Source organism: Balaenoptera musculus, chromosome 3 (genome assembly GCF_009873245.2).
Source record: "Balaenoptera musculus isolate JJ_BM4_2016_0621 chromosome 3, mBalMus1.pri.v3, whole genome shotgun sequence".
NCBI classification, from domain to species: Eukaryota; Metazoa; Chordata; class Mammalia; order Artiodactyla; family Balaenopteridae; genus Balaenoptera; species Balaenoptera musculus.
The window spans coordinates 112,200,708-112,224,449 of NC_045787.1; the positions used below are offsets into that span (position 1 = coordinate 112,200,708).

Here is a 23,742-nt window from a genome sequence, read left to right on the forward strand (position 1 = left end):
ATGCTATTTCTGCTTCTGCCCCAGGGTTTTGTAGAAGCTGAGGCTACGACAACTTTGGTAATATCTGGGTCTTTGCACAAAATCATCATGTGCAAAACCAGTTGCAAACTTTGAGGGAGGAAAGGGAACTTGGAACATGTCTCCAAAATGACATTGTTCAAGTAGTAGGCATAGCTTGTGGGCTCCGAGGGATGGGTCTGAGTCCTGTGGCTTTGGGCAGCTCCGCTCTGCATGGCCCACTCTTCCTTACCTTCCCCTGTCCCCCCAGATGCATGGGGAAAGGGCTTTGGCGACTACAGGTGCTGGTCAGGATCAACTATTGGGGATAAAGCATGGGAGGCAGGCAGTGGGTCACCAGGCAGTACTTTCTGCCAGGAATCTCTCCAGAAGATGAGGAAGGATGTGGTTATCTTTCACTTTTTCCTCGGGAACCCTCTAGGCCAGAGATAGAAAATTAAAAGACTCACTGGGACCAGGGAGGTAACATAAGTAAGCACAGGTACCTGGAAAATGTACCCTTTTCCATTTTTTGGACACCTACAGCCCTCCTAACCTGTGTTTCGTTTTTCCTCTTTTTATTGAAACACAGAACATGCTTCACTTTCCATATCACTCTGCTGTTAGAAACACAGCAGTTCAAGCACATGTGTCGGCCTTGGTGCTGGGAAGGCGGTCGGGAGTGGTACACACGGTTGCAAGCTGCCCAGATCCTGTCGGAGGGGTGGCTGCAACCCTGCTCCGCCTGACTGTTGCCACGCGGCCTGGATCTTCTGCTTTTTAAGAGAAGGCAGAAAGCTAGATTTTCCCAGGGTCTTCCAACTGGAAATTGTCAGATAATTCAAGTAAAAACAAAACCAAACACACACCAACGTAACACCATGCAGCCCAAAGCATTGTGTGGACGGGACAGTGTGGGGCTGCGGTTGGCTGCGAGCTTGTGGTCTCTGCTCTGAGTCAGGCCCGCTCTCCCTGATAACTGGGCTGAGATGGGTAATTGCAGGCTGCCCTGTGCAGGGCTTGTGGGATTGCTCATGGCTTGTGGCTTTACCCCAGAATTGCCAGTCCACTTCCCGGGTGGTGACAACGAGCTATGAGAGACTAAGCCATGTACTGAAGGCAGGTGCCAGAGGCCTCTGGCTTCCCTGCTTTGGGGCATGTGTCAAGTAGAAAGGAGGCCATGGCGAGGTGAGAACTCAGCTCATCTGGTTGGAGACGTGCAAATATAAAGCCACTGAGTTCATCCTGACTGTCTGAATGTGGAGGGAGAAAGCGCCCATCCACCCAAATACAGTCACTGTTAACACATTAATATGTTTCCTTTTCCTGTTCTATATGCATGGATTAAATGTTTTAAGAGGTTGTACTTATGTTATATAGACAGTTTCATATCCTGTTCTTAATTCAATGTAAAACAGAAGCATCTTCCATGTTACTAAAATAGAATTCTAAAATTAAAATAGATGGATAATATTTAAAATAGATGTACAATATTCCATCAAATAAACACATGCACACAGACACACACATTTTGAGAGGGATGATACAGTGTAGTAAGAATTCAGTTTCTGGAGTTAGGCCACCAGCTTCTAATCTTACCTCCACCTGTTGTTGCCAAGCCTCAGTTTACTCAACTGCATAAAAGGCGTAACAGGAGTAGCTCCTTCATAACTGGGATGGGATGGGATAACACGTAACACAGGAAGATCTTACACAATGTCTGGTATATTGAAAACACGAAATAAATGTTAGCTATGCAATTAAACTTATTTAGAAGTCTTCCTACTAGTGAACATTTAGGTTGTTTACAGTTCTTCCTCTTCTAAAAATAGTGATGTGATCAGCAAATTTGTCCATAAAGAGTTGCCTTCATTTACAGTCATTTCCCTAAATGTGTGGGCTCTTTGATTCGTGACTGGGTCAAAGACTACAGTCATTTTTAAGATTCTTGGTACGTATTGTGAAATTTGTTAAACAGAGGGGTTTTACCAAATTACATAGGCAGTTGCTAAAGTTTAAAGGGAGGGTCCGTTTGGCGCTGCCTACCAGTACGTGCTAGACGGCAGTTATCCTCATGAAAACTCTTCCAGCTTCACAGAGGTTTTCTCCTGGGGCCTCTGTCACTTGGCCTGAATTCATTCAGATCTGGCCTTGACAGTAAGGTGCCTGTGAAGGTCCCGTTTTCAAGTTATCATTACCCTTCGCCCAGGCATGAGCCTCACTAGGCACCCTGCTGGGCCCGAGCTGGAATTCAGGGGTGAGGTCCCTCTGCTGCCTGGGCCAAGTCGCATCCTGGAGCCCAGTGGCCAATGGCACTCACTCCTCCCCCATCTGGGAGCTTTCAGGTCTGTGTTTTCATTAAGAGCCTAATTAATGTGCAGATCACAAAGCCCTCAACACCACAGGAGGCCAGAGTTTGGGGAATCAGAGGAGGACTCAGCATTAACTCTGTGCTGACCATCATAGTAGTTTCACCAGGCCCAGTTGGAGGCAAAGGGCTGAGGGTTACACTTGATTGAATTCACTCTTTGATTCATTCATTCACTAGCATTTCCCGAGGCCCTGCTCTGAGCCAAGCAGAGTAGGTAAATCAGGTATCAGACACACACAGCCCCTGCCTTCATGGAGCACTCAGTCTGGTGGGGAATCAGGTGTGCACCAGAATGAGAAGGGCCCCAGGAAGGCCCTGGAACCTCAGAATCTGGCTCTGCAGACCGGGAAGGCTCCAGAGAGGAAGTGGCTATTGATTGGGTGTTTGAATACTGGCTAGGATTTGGAGGTGGGGATGTAGGGAGGGAGAGGTGTTTCAGACTGAGAAACGATGTAAGGAAAGAGTCAGTGGCAGGGGACTTCCCTGGTGGTCCAGTGGTTAAGACTTCACCTTCCAGTGCAGGGGGTGTGGGTTTGATCCCTGGTCGGGGAGCTAAGATCCCACATGTCTTGCAACCAAAAAACCAAAACATAAAACAGAAGCAATATTGTAACAAATTCAATAAAGGCTTTAAAACTGGTCCACATTCGAAGTGAGAGAGTGGCATAGACTTATATATACTACCAAATGTAAAATAGACAGCTAGTGGGAAGCAGCCGCATAGCACAGGGAGATCAGCTCGGTGCTCTGTGACTACCTAGAAGGGTGGGATAGGGAGGGTGGAAGGGAGATGCAAGAGGGAGACGATATGGGGATATATGTATATGTATAGCTGATTCACTTTGTTATAAAGCAGAAACTAACACACCATTGTAAAGCAATTATACTGCAATAAAGATGCTAAAAAAAAAATGGTCCACATTAAAAAAAAATCTTAAAAAAAAAAAGAGTCAGTGGCAGGAAAGGCAAGCATGTGGCAGGATGAGGGGAGAGGGGTGGAAGATGCAGGGTCAGTTGTGAAGAGCTTGGATTTTTAGCCGAGTATGGGTTTCCTTTCTATTCTGCAGGCAGTGGAGCGTCTTGGACAGCAGCATGACCTGAGCAAAGCTGTGTGGTAGGAAGTGAACCTGGCCTTCAGAAGGGATGGAAGGGGGTGGGAATAGTAGAGGTGAGGAGGCTGATTTGGAGGCTGCTCCACAGACCAGGCGAGAGGCTGGGAACGCCGGACCCAGGGCCGTGGGCTTTGGGAGTAGAGGGGAGCGGCAGACGGAAAAGGCATTGATGATGTAGAACCACCAGGCCAAGCAGGAGAGAGGAAAGTGTCGAAAATGACCCAGGATTTCAACGTTGGGTGGCGATGAGGGAGGTGGTACCTCCCACGCAGGGAATTAACCAGCAGATGAAGCATGCAAGACAGGGCTTGGCGTGGAGTGGGTGAGCACACATACCCATTGTTGCTGCTGCTGGTTTGGACCCTGGCTGGAGGGGTAGGCTCGAGTGAGAACGTGGGGACTTGACCTTGGTTCCTGTTGAGGGAGGGACTGCAAATGGAATGTCAGGGCTGGAGGTCTAGACAGGGGTGTGACAGACATAGAAGTGACAGCTGAAGTCATGGCGTTAGATGCAAATGCCAAGGTGAGCTGCAATAACCACCAGGGTAGACGTCAATGAGAAAACGCTGTAAAGGAGTTTGGGCGGGAGCTATACTGATGCTAATAGCTGTAGTTAACAAGTATTGCGCCCCAGCCATGTGCTCTGTGATAACACAAATCCCGTGATTCAGTCACCACAGCAACTCTATGAAATCCGCACTGTCATTCTCCATTTGACAGGTGGGGAAACTGAGGCTGGGCTTAAGTGACTTGTCCCTGCTCCCTGGGCTGTTCCGCCCCGGGCCATGCAGCTCCACACCCTGGGAACACAGTCCTGAGAGACTCGTGTCACCAACGTCGGGAAGGAGAGGGAAGGAGGGAGAGTTGCTGAAGTCAGGGTGACAGTGGGGACGGAGACCAATGGGTAAAGAAGGAAAAAGACTTTCTTTTCCAAGTTGGGAGGGGAGAAGGAAAGAGACAATTGCGAGAGAATTTTGAGGCAAGAGGAAGGAAGTTGAGGAAGGCTGACTCTATCATACTTAAGATAATCTGATGGAATGAAAGGGACAGAGTGTGGCCAGGATTCGAGGAGGAGAAGGTCCTAATATCTGGACATGCCAAGAGGAGACAAGCTGGACTGGATGGTAACAGTGGGAGTGCCAGCTGCGGGGTGATCTGGGCAAGTAAGATCATCAGCCACACACCTGAACACAAAGCCCGTTTGAGCTCAAGAATCTGCATGATGGCAAAATGGGGTGAAACCATTTCTCCCTGGATCTTCTGAAATGTCTGGCTGAGAAGGTCAACAACTGTGCCTCAGAGGCCCTGACTACATCAGTTTGTCTCTTTGGCAACACAGTTTTATTGCTCCCATAAAGATGTGTGGCTGCCGAAGCATACTTATCTCCAGGCAGGTTACCCTTTTGATACAGTGGACTTTCTAAGAATTTCCCAGTTCAGGGCAGGAATTAATGATGCTAAGCTCCGTAAAGAGATACACATTGCTCCATTCAGTTCCTAAAGAAGGAAGCCTCTGGGAAGGCAGGAACCCTTGGAATGTGATAAGGGGCACAAAAACCTGGAGACTAGCCAGGACCATACAGTCGGGGCCTTCTTCTCAAGTAGGCTGTGTGCCAGTAGGAAGTGAGGGCTGGAGCAATGGCAACCCAGAAGTGGAGGGAGGAGGTTTGTGAAGAGGCCAGGCATATAGCCATGCAGTTCAAGAGGCGCCCTTGAGTTCTGGACAGTGTGACTGAATATTTTTCAAACTGTGGTCCCACATAGCTTGCCAAGATTAATGGAGGTGTACACAACATAACACACCATTGTATAAGTTACATACAGTGGGGACACATCCATTTGTTCTTCCAATCAATTGACAAGGACAAATATTGTCCTGGTTTCTAGACTTGACACTAGTGTTGGTAGTTCTCAGAGCTGGGTCGGTATGTACAATCTTTCCACAGCAGGCTTGGCAGGTCATGGCAGGTGACAGCAGGGCATGGCTGCCTGAGATTAGCAGGTCCAGCACTTCCGGAATCTGAAGTCACATCAGGGCAAGGTAATAAAGACAGGAACGATAACTATTTGCCTCAAGTAAAGTACATTTGCACAACACACATTTTAGTAAAGTACATTTGCCAACATTCTCAATTTTCACAAAAGCCAAATGATGTGGACAGGCCACTGATTCTTCGCCTTTTGTGTATGATGAGGAAACTGCAGCCCAGTGTGGTTGAGTCCTTTGCACCAGGTTGTACAGTAAATAGCAACTGAGCAACAGAGCAAATCCCAGCTGCTCCTAATCCAGGGCTCTTTCTACTAAACCATCTGCCTATCATGGACTCTTTAGATCATGAGAAAACTGCTGGACTCTTTAGAAACAGGAACTGGGCCAGAGCTTCCCAGTTGGTAATACCCTGGGGAAGTGAACTGAGGGGTCCCTCAGCTTGTTCAAACCCAAACCACAGAGGTTATACCCAACCTGTTTGTTGGAGGATGTCCATCCACATTACTGGATGCTTCCATAGCTTCTTCAACAAGTGTGGCAGCTTATGATTTGGAAGTTTCTTTTAGCGTCTATAGTCTCTGGCACAAGGACCAGACAGGGCTGGGCTTGGAGGAATGCCGAACACAGGAGGTGAAGCTTTGGGAGGCCCCGGTGCTAGAGCTGCCGATCAGATGCTCAAGTGTTCACTGAATGGATGTTGAGGCACATAAGGCCCACAGTGTCAGGCACAGGGCCACAGTGCCTGGGACAGGCCACAGTGTGTGATCCCTATCATCAGGAAACTCACTGAACCGGTTAAGGCAAAACAACATGCTCAGAAAACAGCAGCAGCCAGGACAGACCATGATAGCGGGTACAGCCTTGGTATGGACAAGGGGTCCCAGCTTTTTCTACAAGTACCTTTTAAATATATAAAATGGAGTCCAACCCATAGAACAGCTGTTTACTTTGTGTCCACAGATTAAGAAAACACATATGACAAGAAGCTACCATGGATCATCAGTGTATTTAAGTAATTGTTATTGTGTTCCCACAATAGCACCTACACATATGAGAAAAATGGCCAGACATGTATGTGAGATATTTTAGGAATTCTGTCAATCTATAATGCTTGTGGATTGGTGGGTCCCTTGAAATCACCCCATGCTGCCCCCTTCCATTTGAGAGCCTGCTGGCCCAGAGGCATTCGAGCACAGAACACTTGGTGAGCCTGCACATCGCTAACTGGGGACCAGCAGGGCCTCATCAGTGGGTGGCGGACTTGTTAAGGATTTTCTGGAGAAAGTGACCTGTTGAGAAATGATGTTGTATTTCCACCCCACCCTAACATAGGCACACAGAGGAGGACTGGTGGCGCTCTCCCTTCCAGAGAGGCTCCTGAGGCCTGGGCCCTCCTTACCTCAGTGGATCAGTGACCAGTCACTGTGTTTCAGCTGACTTTCCTGTTTCCAAGGTCATGACCCACTGAAGAAATTGAACAACATTGCCTGAAAAAGGAAAGAAGTGAAACTTGTTCGTGTTTGTGTCTGGGAAGGGTACAGCGGGATGCAGTGGCAGGACCCTGGGTTCTGAGAAGAGGGGCACTAGTGGCAGATCTGAGGGGACCTCAGCCTGCATCTGGGCCAGTGCAGCCTCTCTGAGGTAGGAGGATCCCCCAAGGAGTGGCTGCATGTGTACCTGTTAGAAGTGGCCAAACCTGGACACCCGCACTCGCTGCAGAGCTCCCTGCAGAGGCACCTGCCTACAGAGGGACCTCCTGACCCAGGCAGGAGCCAGCAAGCAAGGCACCAGACACTGCTGCTGAGCGGTGGAGCCAGACGGCCACAGTGTGTGGTCCGAGGAACAATGGCGGGGACTGAGCTGGACAAGGCAGGGGAGCCCGGAGGAGGGGTCTTTTTAGAACTGTGACCCTAAATGAATTTGGGAAAACAAAGAAAACCACAGGCATCCTGAGTGTAACTCTACCTATCATAGTAAAAGGCTCTTGATTTAGAGAGTACAGCAAAAAATGGCCTTAATGGCAAAGTGCTCATGATAAGAAATAATCAAAATTTGATTCATCATCTTATCCTCATCTTAGAACAAAAAATTCTCATTAGAGAAACTAAATACATTTCGTTCTAGAAGTAAATATACCTAATGTGAACCCTTCACTTGCATGTGTACACCCCAAGCCAAAGCCCTGAAGGTTCCAGAACAACAGGCTGAGGGACAGTGGTTCAGTGTGAGCAGGGTGCCTACTTCCTTCCTTGGGTTCCTTGCACAAAGACAAATCCACATGTATCAGTTGTGCATATTTCCAAGAGCTGCTTGCCAGCAACCTCCCAAGTCAGTTCTTAAGGGTCACCAAAATCTGTTTTACACAAACTAAATTTGGTCCACTGCTAGAGTTACCGGAAGCTCTGATTCGGCGCTTTTCTAAGTCTAGCTGCCAAGGCTCCTGGGCAACTCCTTCCCCAGCTGAGCCACAGAGCATCTTGTGCTCTGAGCAACTGATCAGAATCCCAGCGGTCTTCTGCCTTGTGGTCCCTTATGAATTGTCCATACCACTATTGCTAAAGTAGGTGGGCCCGTAACAACTGTCACCCAAAAGAGATTTACTTCTCATTGAGTGACACGTCATTGATGTCACAGAATCCTTTTGCCTTGAAAAGCAGGAGAGGCTAGGTAGGCTTCTTAGCTCTGCCTGAGTGACCAAAACAGTTTATTTCAAGTCTAAGACGTCATTTTCTCAATAGGATATGGTGTCTGGTGCATGCCATGGTCAAAACTCACCAACTGTGCACGTACAAGCTACACCTTTTATGGAATGTAAATTATACCTCAGTTAAAAAACAAACTAATAAAAACAGGCAGAGGAGGCCAGAGGAGAAGACAGGGGCTCTTAAGAGTGATTGGTCTTTATGGGAAAAAAGGTGAGACTTAAGAACAGGGAAGAAGTCCAGCCAAGAATGCATCATCTCAATGTAATAACAAGGACACATCAAACAAGCCTCAGATAAGGAAAGTTCTATTAACAAGAAAGGGGGCGGTGTAGTCTTGAAAAATGGCAGTGTCATAAAAAAAACAAAGAAAGGCTGTGGAAATGCTCCAAATGAAAGGAAGCTAAAGAGACATGACAACTAAATATAATACCTGATAGACTGGATCCTGTCCTGGGGGTTGGGGAGGAACACTCTAAAGGTCAGCATGAGATCACAGGAAGGTATGAGCATAGGCAGTACATTAGATACAAGTATTGTCCATGTAGATTATGAACCCAGCTGTTGTCCCACAGTATGTAGAATGGTATCCTGAGTCTTAGGAAACACAGACTGAAGTATTTAGGGGTAAAGGGCCATTTTGTATGTAACTCACCCTGAAATGGGTCAGAGAATAAAATTATGTATGCATGTGTGTGCAAAAGAATTTCCTTATTGCTTATTTTGGGAGAAAAAGAATGAAAGTACAGATTTGGTTCTGGTTTGGGTCTTGATGTCAAGGCCAGTTCTTGTTTGGCCAAGTGTTTTTCCAATTTTATCAGATTCTCTCCTTCTATCAGTATCTCCTGAAAGCCACATTGTACCCGCAGCTGATTCGTGAAAACCCTGACTCCAGGTCAGGTCACTGTTACCTGGAGATGAACATGGCCCAGGCAAAGTTTAGGCACTGGGACAAAGGCATCTGTTCAGTTTAATTGCACACACGTGTTTGAGTGAAAAGTGGGGGGGGGGGCTGGGTGGGAGAAGAGGGGGAGGGAGGGAGAGAGCACACAAACCATAAAACAAATAAGGTAAAATGTTAACAATAGGTGAATCTGGGTAAAGGTGTTCTGTGTACAGTTTTCCTTTTTTGTACTTTTTTTTTTTTGCAAATTTGAAATTATTTCCAAATAAAAAGTTTCTTTAAAAATATTGGGGATGAGGGAGGTGGAAGGAGTTCCAAGGGCTTCACAGTATCAACTTGTGTCCAGATGGCCTTGGCCACCAGTTCAGACTCATGTCAGTATTCCAGGTCACCATGACAATTCTATTGCTGTAATAATTGTAAATGGATCATTTTCAAGCAATAAAAGCTAGATCGCTTATGTTACAACCCTAGGAGAATGTGAGAGAATTTCCTTATTGCTTATTCTGAAAAGAAAAGGAAAAAAGTACAGGGTTTTTGTTGACAAAGTCAGTTGGAGGTTGGACAAGTTTTTTTTTCAACATCTGTCCCCCAGACAAGCAGAATGTTATCAGGACATTCTCTTTCAATCAGTAACTTCTGAAAGCTACATGATACCCACAGTTGATTCATGAAAACCTTGACTCCTGGTACAGATCACTGTTACTTTGACATGAGCATGGCCCAGGCAAAGTTTATATGTTGGGACAATTAACATCTATGTGGGCTAATGTCAGAATTTCCCGGGATGACCCTGGTGGTATCATAGTGGATTTGGGAGAGAAAGGGGTGTTCAGTGACCTCTCAGTGGACTCTCAAAGACCACAGTGTCTGATCTTGCTCTGAGCTCAGAGGGCCCTGTGCCCCTAAAAGTGGCCACCACCCCTGCTCACTCCCTGCTATAGACTATAGAATGAGACTCAGCCTCCTGCCCACGCTGTAGTTGACCTAATGCACGTGGCCAGGATGCCTCTGTTCCCCCAACATAGAAAGAAAATAGAGGATTAGTTTGTTCAAGCATACTTTCCAGGCAAATAGGAACCTGCCCCTGGACCTCGTCTACTTCCGGGTTGAGTGAAAAGGACAGGTTGTACTTTACTCCTAAATCTCCGGTTTGGACTGTGGCATCATGAAGCTGAGTATTTTTTCCTAACCTTCATTTGATAAAGATGGGGCTATGTAGGGGGCTTGGATATTCACCTATATAACAAAAGTGATCTGTCTTTTAGCCAGCATGTGTAAAACCCCATTGAGAGGGTGCTTACAGGGAATTAAACCCAGTTGGCAAAATACGCATGTGGTCACAGGCAAGCTTCATTCTGTTTCTGTCCTGGCCATGTCATGTTAGTTCTTCAAGAAGGGAAAGTTGAGAACATGAGTCTGCTTTATCTGCACTGGGACTAGGAGGTCTCTCTGGCCATGAGTCAAAGCTGTGCTAAAAGGTCCGTAGCAGAGTAGACAGGCATCAGACAGGGAGATGCAAGAAGCCCGATGGAAGAATTAGAGGGACAGACAGAGTCGCTACTTGCTGGCTACACACATCCTGTAAAGAAGCTACTGATATAACAACTGATGATCTGCCAGCAGAGACCCCAGAGGTCAGCTAAGGAGACAGCACCCTGTGCCCCTGGACTTTGAGGGGCCAATGGCACCAGTACTGCCCTACAGCTGTTTCAGGGCACAGCCTGGCCAGGGCTGGAGAGAGTCAGTGAGAACATGTCCAGCCCTCCAGCCAGTGCATCCTGCACCCAACTCACACCAGTCAACTTGGCCTCAGTAATAATCTGGTGATAACATTGCACCCCTACAGTGTTCCTAGCACCATGCTGAGCTCTTTATAGGTATTACCTTGTTTATACTCACAACAGCCTGTTCTCTTTTTTATTTAAAAAATACAATTTTCCAGCTTTATTGAGATACAGTTGACATATAGCCTTGTGTAAGTTTCGGGTGCACAATGTGATGAATTGGTACACGTATGTATAGTGAAATGATTACCAAGATAAGGTCAGTTTACACATCCATCACCTCACATAGTTACCATTTTGTGTGTGTATGTGGTGAGAATGTTTAAGATCTGCTCTCTTAGCAACTTTCAAGTATACAATACAGTATTGGCCTGTCCCCTTTTCAAAGGTAAGGAAACAAAGGCTAAAAAGGTGCCTACCAAGGTCAGAAAGTTGGTAAGCAGGGCCAGGATTTGGAACCAGGACAGTCTGGGTCCAAATCTCATACACTTTTTACCACACTATGCACGAGTACACACACATACACACACACACACACACACACACACACACACACACAGTGTGTTGGGTTTTCCAGCCTCTGCTTCAAGAAGGAGCTTGGTATGCCTCAGCATATTTGATCCAAGGCATCGTGCAATCACATCTACTCAAAAAGACATAGTGATGGTTGACCGAGAACCTCTGGGCATTCTAAGGCAACAGGTGCTTTATCACCTGGCTGGGATTTTGTCCAGTCTGGCTGCACATGCTGGCAGGAGCTCCCTGTTGGGACTTCAGAATCCCCGTTTGAGCTGCCAAGACAGTCAGAAGTTTTGGTAAAAATCAATTGGTGACGTGAGTGGGAACTGTCAATGGGCTGGGCTGACTCCAATGCCAGACAATGGTCATTCTCTTGCCCCCAGGTCACTTGCCATCTTTTTGCCCTGTCTTTGCAGCCAACCTCGGTTTGAAGAACAGGGTGGCAGCTCTTGGGGAGCAGCCAGCCTACCAGGGGCCTGTGCATTGCATCATAACCATCGTGCGGACTGAAGGCCTGGCAGGGCTGTACCGGGGCGCCAGTGCCATGCTGCTGCGGGACATCCCGGGCTACTGCCTCTACTTCATCCCCTATGTGTTCCTGAGCGACTGGATTACGCCCGAGGCCCACACAGGCCCCAGCCCCTGTGCTGTGTGGCTGGCGGGCGGCATGGCAGGTAAGGGCGGCATGGCCGACCCCTGACCCCGTGCCGACCACGGCAGCGAGACAGCTGGGGAGCCTACCGTGCCCTTCTCAGCCCGGGGGAAGGGCAGGGTTCATCCAGCCACTCATCCAACAATTCTTTGTTAAGTACCTGCTATGGCCAGACCTAGCCAGGCAGACGAAGGGCTACGAATGGGGAATGGTCCCCCCTCTTTCTCCCATCCCCTTCTCTCTGAGTCCCTATTTAGGCTCTTACAGTTTTCAGCTGGAAGGTATATTTTGAGCACTTACTCTGTGTCAGGTATCACTGAGCTTTGAAAAGAAAATCTGTTATCATGGCTCACCTTTTTTGAATACTGGCACCCTGCAAACCTTTCCAATGTGACATTTTCATTAGCCCCAGAAGGTAGGAATCAGTCTCCCCATTTTTCAGGTGAGAAAACAGGTTCAGCGTGACCAACTCAAGGTCACACAGCTAATGTAGACAGTATAGTAGGGACTCTGCAGTCAGAAAGATCCAAGTTCAAATCCACACTTAGTCATTTTGTGACCATGGACTGGTTACTTAACCTCCTTACTCAGAACCCATGCTGCATCCCCATTTCACTTTGGGTAAAAGTCAATGACCTTGCAATGGTTTCAAGACCATCAGCATTTCAGCTGCCTGTTACCCTTCTGCTCTCATTTTTTTGCTACCGTCCCCTTACATTGCTCTGCTCCAGCCACACTGGTCTCTTTCCTACAACTTGACCGTGCCTGGCTCTCTCCCCACCACAGGGCCTTTGCACTTGCTATTCCCACTGCTTGGATTTAGCAATGCATAGGTCATCAGGGACTTTGACAAGACCCATTTTGATGAAGAGAAGGGTGTGAAAACCTGATTGAAGTGGGATCAAAAGAGAATGGGATGAAAGAAATTGGAGAACCCAAGTACAAACAACACTTTTGAGAGATTTGAATGTGCTATATTGGGAAAGAGAGAAACACAGCTATAGTCAGAGAGGGATACGGAAGTCAAGAGAGGATTGCTTCTCAAGAAGGCAGATAACTGATGGGAACATACTGTATAGCACAGGGAACTCTATCAAATGCACGGTGGTAACCTAAATGGGAGAGAAGTCCAAAAGGGAGGGGATATCTGTATGTGTATGGCTGATTCATTCTGTTGTGCAGTGGAGGCTAACACAACCTTGTAAAACAACCAAACTCCAGTAAAAATTTTTTTAAAAAAGGCAGATAACATGGTATGTTTGATGCTGATGGGAAAGATCCACTGGAGAGAAGAAAATTGTCATTCCTCCTCCTCATCATCTAATCAGCTGTGCTTGAAACTTAGGAAACACATAACAGAGCCCACATCTTAGCCACCAGACCCCAGTGTTCCTGTTCCCCCGCCTTGTGCCTGAGGCCTAGCCTGTGCCAGCTCCCAGTAAGTGCTCAATAAATACTTCTTGACTGAGAAGGCAAACAGGCCCCAGCTGCTCTCATTTCTGGTGAGAGCAGGTGCGTGTGGCCTGGCAGTCAAACATGGTTTTGTAATACCCTCTCCCATGGGCTGAGAACAGGGGAGTGTGCCAGGGCAGCACCTGGGCTGACTCCAGGGAAAGCGGCCCCATTTATCCTGGAAGAAGGCAGGAGGGAGGAGAGGTCCAGAGGGGCCCCAGAGGACCAAGGGCAGGAGGCTGGGATGGGCAGGGGTCTGGGGACAGGCTAAGGCCTCTTTTGGGAGCCGCTGGGCAGCAGTTACAAAACCTTGCAAACCAGCTGCCTTGGACTTTGGCATCGGTTTGTTTTTCTCTCCCCATCAAAGAATGTGCCAATTTCTCTGTTTATACAATAACCTGGCGTTGTTTTCATAGAGTCCTTTAAAGTCACAAAAGTACTGAAACCAGGACACCTGAACTTATCCAATGGAGATGACCCAGTGGCACATGGTCCTAAGGCCTCTATCCCACATCACTGGAAAAGATAAGAGCTTTTTAAAGACCTGCCCCTGCTCTTCTCTGCAATCCCTAAGCTAACCCTTCCTTGGCAAGCAGGCTATCTGAAAGTGTTTGTTTAGCATCTTCTTCATGTTCAGAGTAAATCCTGCCTCTGGGGAGCTGCCAGCCTTCAGCCTCAGGCCTCACCCTGGTCTCCCTCCCCTGTGCCCAGAAAGTACTATGGGGCCTGTTGCTCCAATAAAAGCTGCTAATAAAGCCTTCTGCTTAGGAAGCACTAGCGATGGACCTGGCACTGTGCTAAATGATTCACATGCATCAGGTTATTTGTCCTCATAGCAACCCCATGAAGATAGGTACTGCTGGCCCATTTTACAGAAGACAAACCCAAGGCCTAGAGGTGGCAGGAGACTTCTGCAAAGTCCCACAGCAAATGGCGAGGGAGGATCAAGAACCCCCTTCCTAGGTCCTGACCTTGAGCTCTTTCCACGTCCCCCAGCAGCATATTAAGCCTCTGAATGGTGGAAATCTGCAGGGAGCCAGGTCCCCTCCACACCCCAACCAGCCAGCCCCTGATACCTATTTGTCTCTCTCTTAACAGGAGCAATTTCTTGGGGGACAGCAACTCCTATGGATGTCGTGAAGAGTCGACTGCAAGCTGACGGGGTTTATGTAAACAAATACAAAGGTGTCCTGGACTGTATCTCCCAGAGTTACCAGAAGGAAGGTCTTAAAGTAAGCCCCACAGCAGTCATGCAGGGTCAGTGTCAGTCCCTGGAAGGTAGGGTCAGAGATTTTGGAAGATGTGAGACTACAGAGAAGGGAATCAGGAAACCGAGGTGCTGGCAGTTAAATTATGAAACACTTGTTTCATCCAGTCCTCGCCCCGGGCTGGAGGAAGAAGTGGGTGTGCACCCAGCTGATGGGTTCAGAGAGGACCGGTAACCTACCTGAGGTCACACAGCTGGTATGTGGCAGAGCCGGGGTCTGGACCCACATCTGTGTTACCGAAGCTTGCCTCCTCATCCAGAAAGGCTAGGAGCTCCTTCCTCACTCCCTGCTCAGCACCTCAGCCTCACCCCTCCTATAAGTGGGAATTCCCAGAACCACCTCAATCATCACATCTTGCAGGTTCCAATTCCCTGATGTGTCTTCTGCTTTCCACCCCACACAAGTCCAGACCCCATCACCTCTGGTCTCGGCTATTGAGGCAGCCTCCAGCCTGGCCTTGTCTTCCTTCTCCTGAACCTAAAGGGCTTATCCTAAACCCAAGCCTCTACTTGCCTCTAAACTATCTCAGAATGAAGATCAGGTTTCCACATCTAGTGTCCAAAGTTATAAACATCCCCATCTATCTTGCCTCCCACTATACCCCCTAGTACCCTCATGCTTGCTCTTCCTCGAATGGGCCCCTGGCTTTCTTGGCATGCCTCTTAGAGTCAGCAGACTTGAGTTGAAAGCCAGGCCTGGCTACTTGTGAACTGGGGGAATCCAGGCAACCTTCCCCTCTCTGGGCCTCAATTTCTCCAATGATAATCACCCCTACCATGAACAGCAGAGATATTTGTAGGTTAAATTAAATTAGGCATATAAAAAGTGCTCAGTTTAATGTATAACACATAGAGAACATTTAGAAAGAGTCATCTGTTTATCATTAGCATTATTAGTAGTAGTTTTATTAGCGTTAATGTTACTACTGATCTCTGGGCCTTATCTCACGTGACTGCCTCATCCCAAGCCCTCCAATCCTTACTAACTGCCACGCCAGTGTGTCCAAACTTCTGTTTTTTTGCTCCAATGGAGTGCCAGAGCTTCTCCTCTGGAAACCTGGACTTCCACAAAGGCTCTCTCGTCTGTGTGTGACCTCCCAAGTCAGTGTTCTCCAGCTGCTCCTGGACTACAGCCAAGAGTGGCTGGAGCCAATTCACAGGCTACTGCAGGTTTTGCTGCCAGTACTGAGGTCTGTCTGCCTATTAGCTGATGCACAGGTGGGCAAGACTCCTCTTGGGTCCCTTGGTGTATAGTGCTGGATCCCACAACTCCCACAGAGGCACTTTTGTTCATGGATGGATGCTGAATTTTTGTTGTTGAAGTGAGGACAAAATAAGGGACATTTTGGGCTGCCATGATGCTAGCGTCACTCTCCCCATGTATTTACCTTTTGTGAGATTTTTACAATATCTCTTCATACAGCTTCAAGTTACTGTCTAGTGATATTTTATTTCAGCCTGCAGGGCTCTCTTGAGCATTTCTTACAGGGTAGATCTAGTGGTGATGAACTCCTCCAGCTTTTGTTTATCTGGGAATGTCTTGATTTCTCTCTCACTCTTGAAGGATAGTTTTTCTGGATATAGAATCCTTTGTTGACAGTTTTGGTGTTTTTCTTTCAGCACTTTGGATATATTCGCCCATTGCCTTCTGGCTGCTAAAGTTTCTGATGAGTAATCTGCGGAAAGTCTTATAGAGGATACTTTGTGTCTGCTTTCAAGAGTCTCTCTTTGTCTTTCAAAAGTTTATTATAATGTGTCTTCTTGTAGTTCTCTTTGAGTTCATCTTACTTGGAGTTAATTGAGCTTCTTTGATGTTTGTATTCATGTCTTTCATCATGTTTGGGAAGTTTTTGGCCCTATTACTTCAAATATTCTCTGCCTCTCTCTCTCTCTCTCTCTTCCCCTTGGACTCCCACAATGAATATGTTGCTCTGTTTGATAGTTTCCCACAAGTCCCTTAGGCTCTGTTTACTTTTCTTCATGTTTTTTCTTTCTCTCAGACTCAATAATTTCTCTTGTCCTATCTTTAAGTTTGCTGATTCTTTCCTTTGCCTGTTCAAATAAACCTTTGAATCATTCTAGTAAATTTTTCATTTCAGTTATTCATTCATTCATTCAGTGCTTTTCAGCTCCAGAATTTGTTTGCTTTCTTTCTGGGTTTTCTATTTCTTTATTGATATTTCTATTTTGTTCACATATCATTTTCTTGACTCTCTTCACATCTTTCTTTAGTTTTTCAAGCATCTTCAAGAAGGATATTTTAAAGTCTTTGTCAAGTAGATATGCTATCAGGTCTTTTTCAGGGACATTTTATTTTGATTATTTTTCTTTGAGTGGACCATACTTTCCTGTTTCTTATATGCCTTGTGATTTTTTATTGAAAACTAGACATTTGAATCTAATAATGTGGTAACTCTGGAAATCCAATTCTCAGTCTTCCGCAGGGTGTGGTGGGTTTCGTTATTGTTTTTGATTGTTGTAGGCTATCTCTGTGCCAATGATCAACCTGAGGTGTAAACTTAAGGTTTTCTCAGTGTTTTTCTGAGCCCGTGCCTTTCCCTGGGCATACGCAGTCACTTTCTAATTTTCCTCATACATGCAGTTGCTTTTGAATGTCCTAGTCTTTAATGTCTGGCTCCCAAAAGAGGAAAAAGAGAGAAATGAAGGGAAGGGAAAGGGGCACCATCCCTTTAAATTCCCTGGAAGTCACTTCAGCCAGTGAACAAGGGGGTTGCAAGATGGAGGGGGAGGTTAAACAAGAATGAATGCCCTCCTCTTTGCACCTCATGATCAGAAACAGCAATCAGTGACCAGAACACAGATGTCCAGTATTTGGAGGACAAGGTTCTCATTGCCCACCCTGGTTCCCACAAGCTGTGTGCAGGTTACTCCAGGAACACGTGCATAGATGCCTGCCAAAGGGCTTGGGATGGGGGATGGGTAGCTGCTACTGTGCTAAATGCTGACATTGACTGAAATTAACCACTGCCCAAACCCTCCCCTGCAAGTTGGAAGCCTTCAGTAAACTCCAGAGTTCTAAAGTAGTTACATCAGACAAATTCTGTCTGTGTAATAGTTATTTAGGTGAGGAGACAGAGTCCTGGTATTTTCTACTCTGCCATGTTCCTAGAATTCTCACCTCAGTTGTTTTTTTTTCTTTTCCAGTTTTACTGAGATATAATGGACATACAGCACTGTAGATGTTTAAGGTGTACAGCATAATGATTTGACTTACATATATCATGAAATGATGACCACAATAAGTTTAGTGAACATCTATCACCTCATATAGATACAACTTAAAGAAATAGAAAAATACTTTTTTCTTTGTGATGAGAACTCAGGATCTACTCTCTTAACCACTTTCATACATAATGTACAGCAGTGTTCATTATATTTATCATGTTGTACATGACATGTTGTACATCCCCTCCCACCACCCCTCACTTCTGGTAACCACAAATCTGATCTCTTTTTCTCTATTTGTTTGTTTTAGAAGTATAATTGACCTACAACACTTTGTTAGTTCCTGGTACACAACATAGTGATTTGATGTTCCTATGCATTTCAAAATGATCACCATGATAAGTCTAGTTACCGTCTGTCACCATACAAAGATATTACATAATTATTGACTATATTCCTCACACAATACATTTTATACCCATTACTCATTTAGTTTGTAACTGCAAGTTTGTACCTGTTAATTTCCCTCACCTATTTCTCTCCTCCTCAACATCCTTCCCCTTTGGCAACAACCTGTTTGTTCTCTGTATCTATGACTCTGTTTCTGGTTAGTTATGTTTGTTCGTTTTGTTTTTTAGACTCCACATATAAGTGAAATCATACAGTATTTGTCTTTCTCTGACTTATTTCACTTAGCATAATACCTTCTAGGTCCATCCATGTTTTCACAGATGTCAACATTTAATTCAGTCTTGGCTATTGTAAATAATGCTGCAATGAACATAGGAGTGCATGTATCTTTTCTAGTTAGTGTTTTTATTTTCTTTAGGTAAATACCCAGGAGTGGAATTGCTGGGTTGTATGGTAGTGCTATTTTTAATTTTTTTTGAGGAACCTCCATACTATTTTCCATAGTGCTGCACCAATTTACATTCCCACCAACAGTGTGCAAGGGTTTCCTTTTCTCCACATCCTCACCAACACATGTTATTTCTTGTCTTTTTGATAATAGCCATTCTGACTGGTGTGAGGTGCTATCTCATTGTGGTTTTGATTTGCATTTCCCTGATGATTAGTGATTTTGAGCATCTTTTCATGTGCGTGTTGGCCATCTGTATGTCTTCTTTGGAAAAATGTCTTTGCAGGTCCTCTGCCCATTTTTTAACTGAGTTGTTTGGTTTTTTGATGTTGAGTTATATGAGTTCTTTGTATATTTTGGATATTAACCCCTTATCAGATATATCATTTGCAAATATCTTCTGTCATTCAGTAGGCAGCGTTTTCATTTTGCTGGTAGTTTCCTTCACTGTGAAAAAGCTTTTTAGTTTGATATAGTCCCATTTGTTTATTTTTGCTTTTGTTTCCCTTACCTGAGGAGACTGATCTCAAAAAATATTGCTAAGACTGATGTCAAAGAATGTATAGCCTATGTTTTCTTCTAGAAGTTTTATGGTTTCAGGTCTTACATTTAAGTCTTTAATCCACTTTGCATTTATATAGGGTGTGAGAAAGTAGTCCAGTTTTTCCAACACCATTATTGAAGAGGCTGTATTTTCCCCATTGTATATTCTTGTCTCCTTTGTCATAGATCAATTGCCCATATAAGCATGGGTTCATCTCTGGGTCCTCTATTCTGTTCCATTGATCTATGTGGCTGTTTTTGTGCCAGTATCATACTGTTTTGACTACTGTAGCTTTGTAGTATAGTTTGAAATCAGGGAGCATGGTACCTCTAGCTTTGTTCTTTGTTCTTAAGATTGTTTTGGCTATTCAGGGTCTTTTGTTTTTCCATCCAAATTTTAGAATTATTTGTTCTAGTTCCATGAAAAATGCCATTGATATTTTGATAGGGGTTGCATTTCATCTGTAGATTGCCTTGGGGAGTATGGTCTTTTTAATAATATTAATTCTTCCAATCCATGAGCATGGTATATCTTTCCAACTGTTTGTGTCATCTTCACTGTCTTTCATTGATGTCTTATAGCTTACCAAGTACCTTTTACCTCCTTAGTTAATTTATTCCTAGGTATTTTTTATGCAATTGTAAATGGGACTGTTTTCTTAATTTCTCTTTCTGATAGTTCATTGTTAGCAACAAATTTCTGTGTATTAATTTTGTATCCTGAAACTTTACTAAATTCATTGAAGAGTTCTGGTAGTTTTTTGGGGGCATCTTTAGGATTTCCTATGTATAGTATCATGTCATCTGCAAACAGTGACAGTTTTACTTCTTCTTTTCCAATTCAGATTCCTTTTATTTCTTTTTCTTCTCTGATTGCTGTGGCTAGGACTCCCAATACTATGCTAAATAAAAGTGGCAAGAGTGGATACCCTCGTCTTGTTCCTGATCTTAGAGGAAATGCTTTCAGCTTTTCACCATTGATTAAGAAGTTAGCTGTGGGCTTGTCACATATGGCCTTTATTATTTTTATCATAAATAGATGTTGAATCAATTGTCTTTTGTATTTTTTTAGCAGAAGCACAGTTTGTGATTCAACCAATAAATACAGAGTGACACATAAGAGAGATTCAAAAGAGATGCTCAGTTTTTATTTGAGATTTTTTTTCTATTTCCCCAAATATTAATGTATCATTTTTCCAAAAAGTGCTGTAGAAGCAAAATATATTGCAGATATTATTTCCTCCAAAAATTTACTGTGTTCTGTTAAAAGCAAAGTCCTAGAAAACAACTGAGGTCAGATGATTGATTTCTTAACCTCAAAAGTGTCTGACCCACAGTTTATATTCAGAGACAGGTTTTAAGCAGAGATAGCAATATTCAACTTGATTAACCACATCATTGACTGAAATTATTTTTTATTAGTTGCTTAAAAAATTTGTAGTATGTGAACATAGGAAGCTTCAAAAGGTATAAGAGGATATACTGTCTAAATGTCCCTCCTGTGACCCCCTGCCAGTCTTCTCTCAAAGGCAATCACTGTTATAAGTTTCTTGTGATATATTTTCAAAATATTCACAGCCTATGCAAGCATATATGTGTGTGTGTATATTTATGTATGTTTGTATATGTGTTTGCATATAAACATACATAGCAACATGATTAAAAAAATAATCTTATACAGCCCTGGAAAGTTGGGTGGTCTCACAGTCAGATCCCCAGCAGCGGCAGGTGGAGCACCTTTTCCCAAGGCTGAGGAATGGCTCCAATCCTAGTGAGCTTGAGTGCTGGCTTTGTGGAGTACCCATTCCCAAACAGTTTTATTGCAGCTCACTGAGGCTGCAACCTATTCTCACTTCCCTATGGAAGAAGAACTCAGTGATAGTAAAGAATTGGAAAGGAGTCAAATAACGGCAATGGTACCCAATTTTAGTAGCCCCTTGTAACTCAGTGATTACAAGTAAAGCAGTCTTTATGGTAGGGGAATTAGTAAGTCCATGGACTTCTGGGGCATTCCCAAGTCAGAACGGAAGAAAGGTGGGGTAGTTTTGGATCCATTCTCTGCCTGCTGAGAGGATCGTCCTAAACCACATGGGCCATGGCTCACACTTGGAGAGCTGTCATCTGCAATAAGGAGGCTGGAGGAGTGACTTGATGTCCTCTAGCTCCACAGAGGTGACTGTTGTGAGGGGGTTTGTGACAGTGGGATGAGACTGGATGACTCTAAGGAGAGATGGAGGGGACCATTTGTAAGTAGGCACCAGTGTTGGTTACTCTTTGGTTCTGCCACTTGGGGGATCTGAAGGCCTCCCTCCACTCCAGGAATCCCCCACTACCACAACCACCACCAGGATGCTTTCAGCCCAGAGACCATTCTTTTTTCACAGCAAGGAGTTTGTTCGTTCATGCATTCATTCATTCATTCACTCATTCATTCATCTGCCTGTCCATCCATCCATTGATTCATTTAATAAGATTTATAGAGGCTCCTCTAGGCCAAGCACCGTGCAGATGCTAGGGATTCAGATGTGAGCCGCACACACAGCCCTGCTGTCACTACTCTGACTGGGACTATTAATGAAGGGACAGACAAGTCATAGGTGATTGGAGGATGGTGTGAGAAGTGCTGTGATGGCAGAGATACTGAGGGCACAGAAGACAGCGGGCCATAATCCTACTTGGGGTGGCCATGGCAGGGCTACCAGAGGGTATAGCCGAGTCTGGGGAGGATTCCAGCAGAGGGGACCAGAAGAGGCTCAGTGGTGAGAGAGAGCTGGCCTGTTAGGAGGAATGAATGGCAGGCCAATATACTGCCCACAATGTCAAGTGTAAGAGGCAGCTCAGAGAAGTGCAAGGAGAGAGCATGTGGGTCCTGGCAGGCCAGGGAAGGGTATGGACTTGACCTTGGAAAGTGGGGAGCCATTGAGGATTCATGAGGAAAGACTCTGTCTACTGTTTTTGTGTTCCAAAAGCCAAGGTGATAGCCAGTAGCTCTGCACTCTTTTTGCCATCTTTGGGCCTCACAGCAGAGCAGGCCATAGCTAGGGGGAGGTCACCTCTGGCTGCCTGAAGTGGCCCACGGCTCCTGCATGGCCCAGTGCCGTGGGAGAGGAGGATCACATTCCAAGCTGCGTCCTGCCTGGCTTGCCTCGCCTTGCAGAGCCAAACCCCGGTGCACACGGGAGCCTCTGTGTGCACCCGGCATGGAATTTTCCTCTCAGAGCCTGACCCAGTTCCTTGCTGCTATTCAGTCACCCTGGCTGAGCCTGTGGAATTCCAGAAAGGTTAGACATTAGAGAGGAGTACTAATGTTACAAGGAGCCCTCTTGCCCCCTACCTGAATTGCTCCAGGGTTTGGCTGGGCCACTTGCTCACCTCTGGGGATCTTAAGCTCCCTTCCCTGGGGCCAAGGCTCCCTCACCCACCAAGGTACACTGAGGCCCTTCTCTCTCCTTCCTGACGAAGCTGCATGTCCCAGGCTGCCACGAGTGCCATGGTGCAGGCGCCTCTCCTGAAGGGATGTCTGTCACCTGACGTCCTGGCCCATGACAGTGGCCTGCACCTACCCTGACATCACAGTGTCCAACAACTAAGAAAACTGGGGACATGCAAGGGATTTCTACCTTCTGAAAATTATAGTACCAGGTCTAGTCCGTAAACAGTAAATTATACAGGCATCAATAAACAAGTTTACATCTTATACCTGACAGTTCTCAGGTCATTCACACTTGGGTAGTGATTTACCTTCAGACATGTGATCTCTTCCCAGAGAAGACATTTAATGACAGCTCCTCCCCATCCCACCCCTCACCAAGGCCTTTATTTATTCTCATCATGTTCTAGGTTATACTGTAGTTACTCCTGAATGGGGCTTATCTTCCCTAGTAGCTTATAAACTTCCCAAGGGCTGGAACCACGTCACAAAGATCAGTGTCTACCCAGCACCAGGCAGGAAGATTCAGGGTGGAAGGGAAGCATCTTACCATATTCCCTAGGGGTGAAGACAAATACAGTCTTGTATTAAAGGCCGGGTTTAGGCCACTGGTACTAATACTCCTCAGCACTCATACTAATGACCAAAGTGGAGTGCTACTCTGTATGAAGTGGTGAGTACTGATGATAAGGATGGTGGTGTGACTGTCAACAATTAAGGAGTGCTTTACTGCCTGACAGGCACTGTGAAAATGCCTTTAAAAGCAACGTCTCATCTATTCCCTCAAAAACTGTAGGAGGTCAATAGTATTATTACCCCTATTTGACAGTTGGGAAAATTGACTTCTAGAGACTTTGCTATTTTCCCAAGTAACACAGCTACTAACTGGCAAACTGTACCTGGACTCCAGGTGTGTCATCTTGAGCAGGGCCTGAGTTCCCCCTACCCTGCCCCTTTGGGGACGTCCTGTG

At 45.5% G+C, this 23,742-nt stretch overlaps 1 protein-coding gene across 3 annotated transcripts in view; it reads left to right on the forward strand.

The window, feature by feature from the left end:
- Window positions 1–23,742, forward strand: part of SLC25A48 (solute carrier family 25 member 48) — a 45,240-nt gene that overhangs the window by 16,593 nt on the left and 4,905 nt on the right. For 2 of the 3 annotated variants that reach the window (XM_036848585.1, XM_036848586.1), the window contains 2 exons: window positions 11,799–12,056; window positions 14,585–14,743. In XM_036848585.1, the coding sequence (XP_036704480.1) occupies window positions 11,799–12,056; window positions 14,585–14,743 (417 nt within the window). The remainder of the gene's footprint in view (window positions 1–11,798; window positions 12,057–14,584; window positions 14,744–23,742) is intronic. The other variant, XM_036848587.1, reaches the window with a different exon arrangement.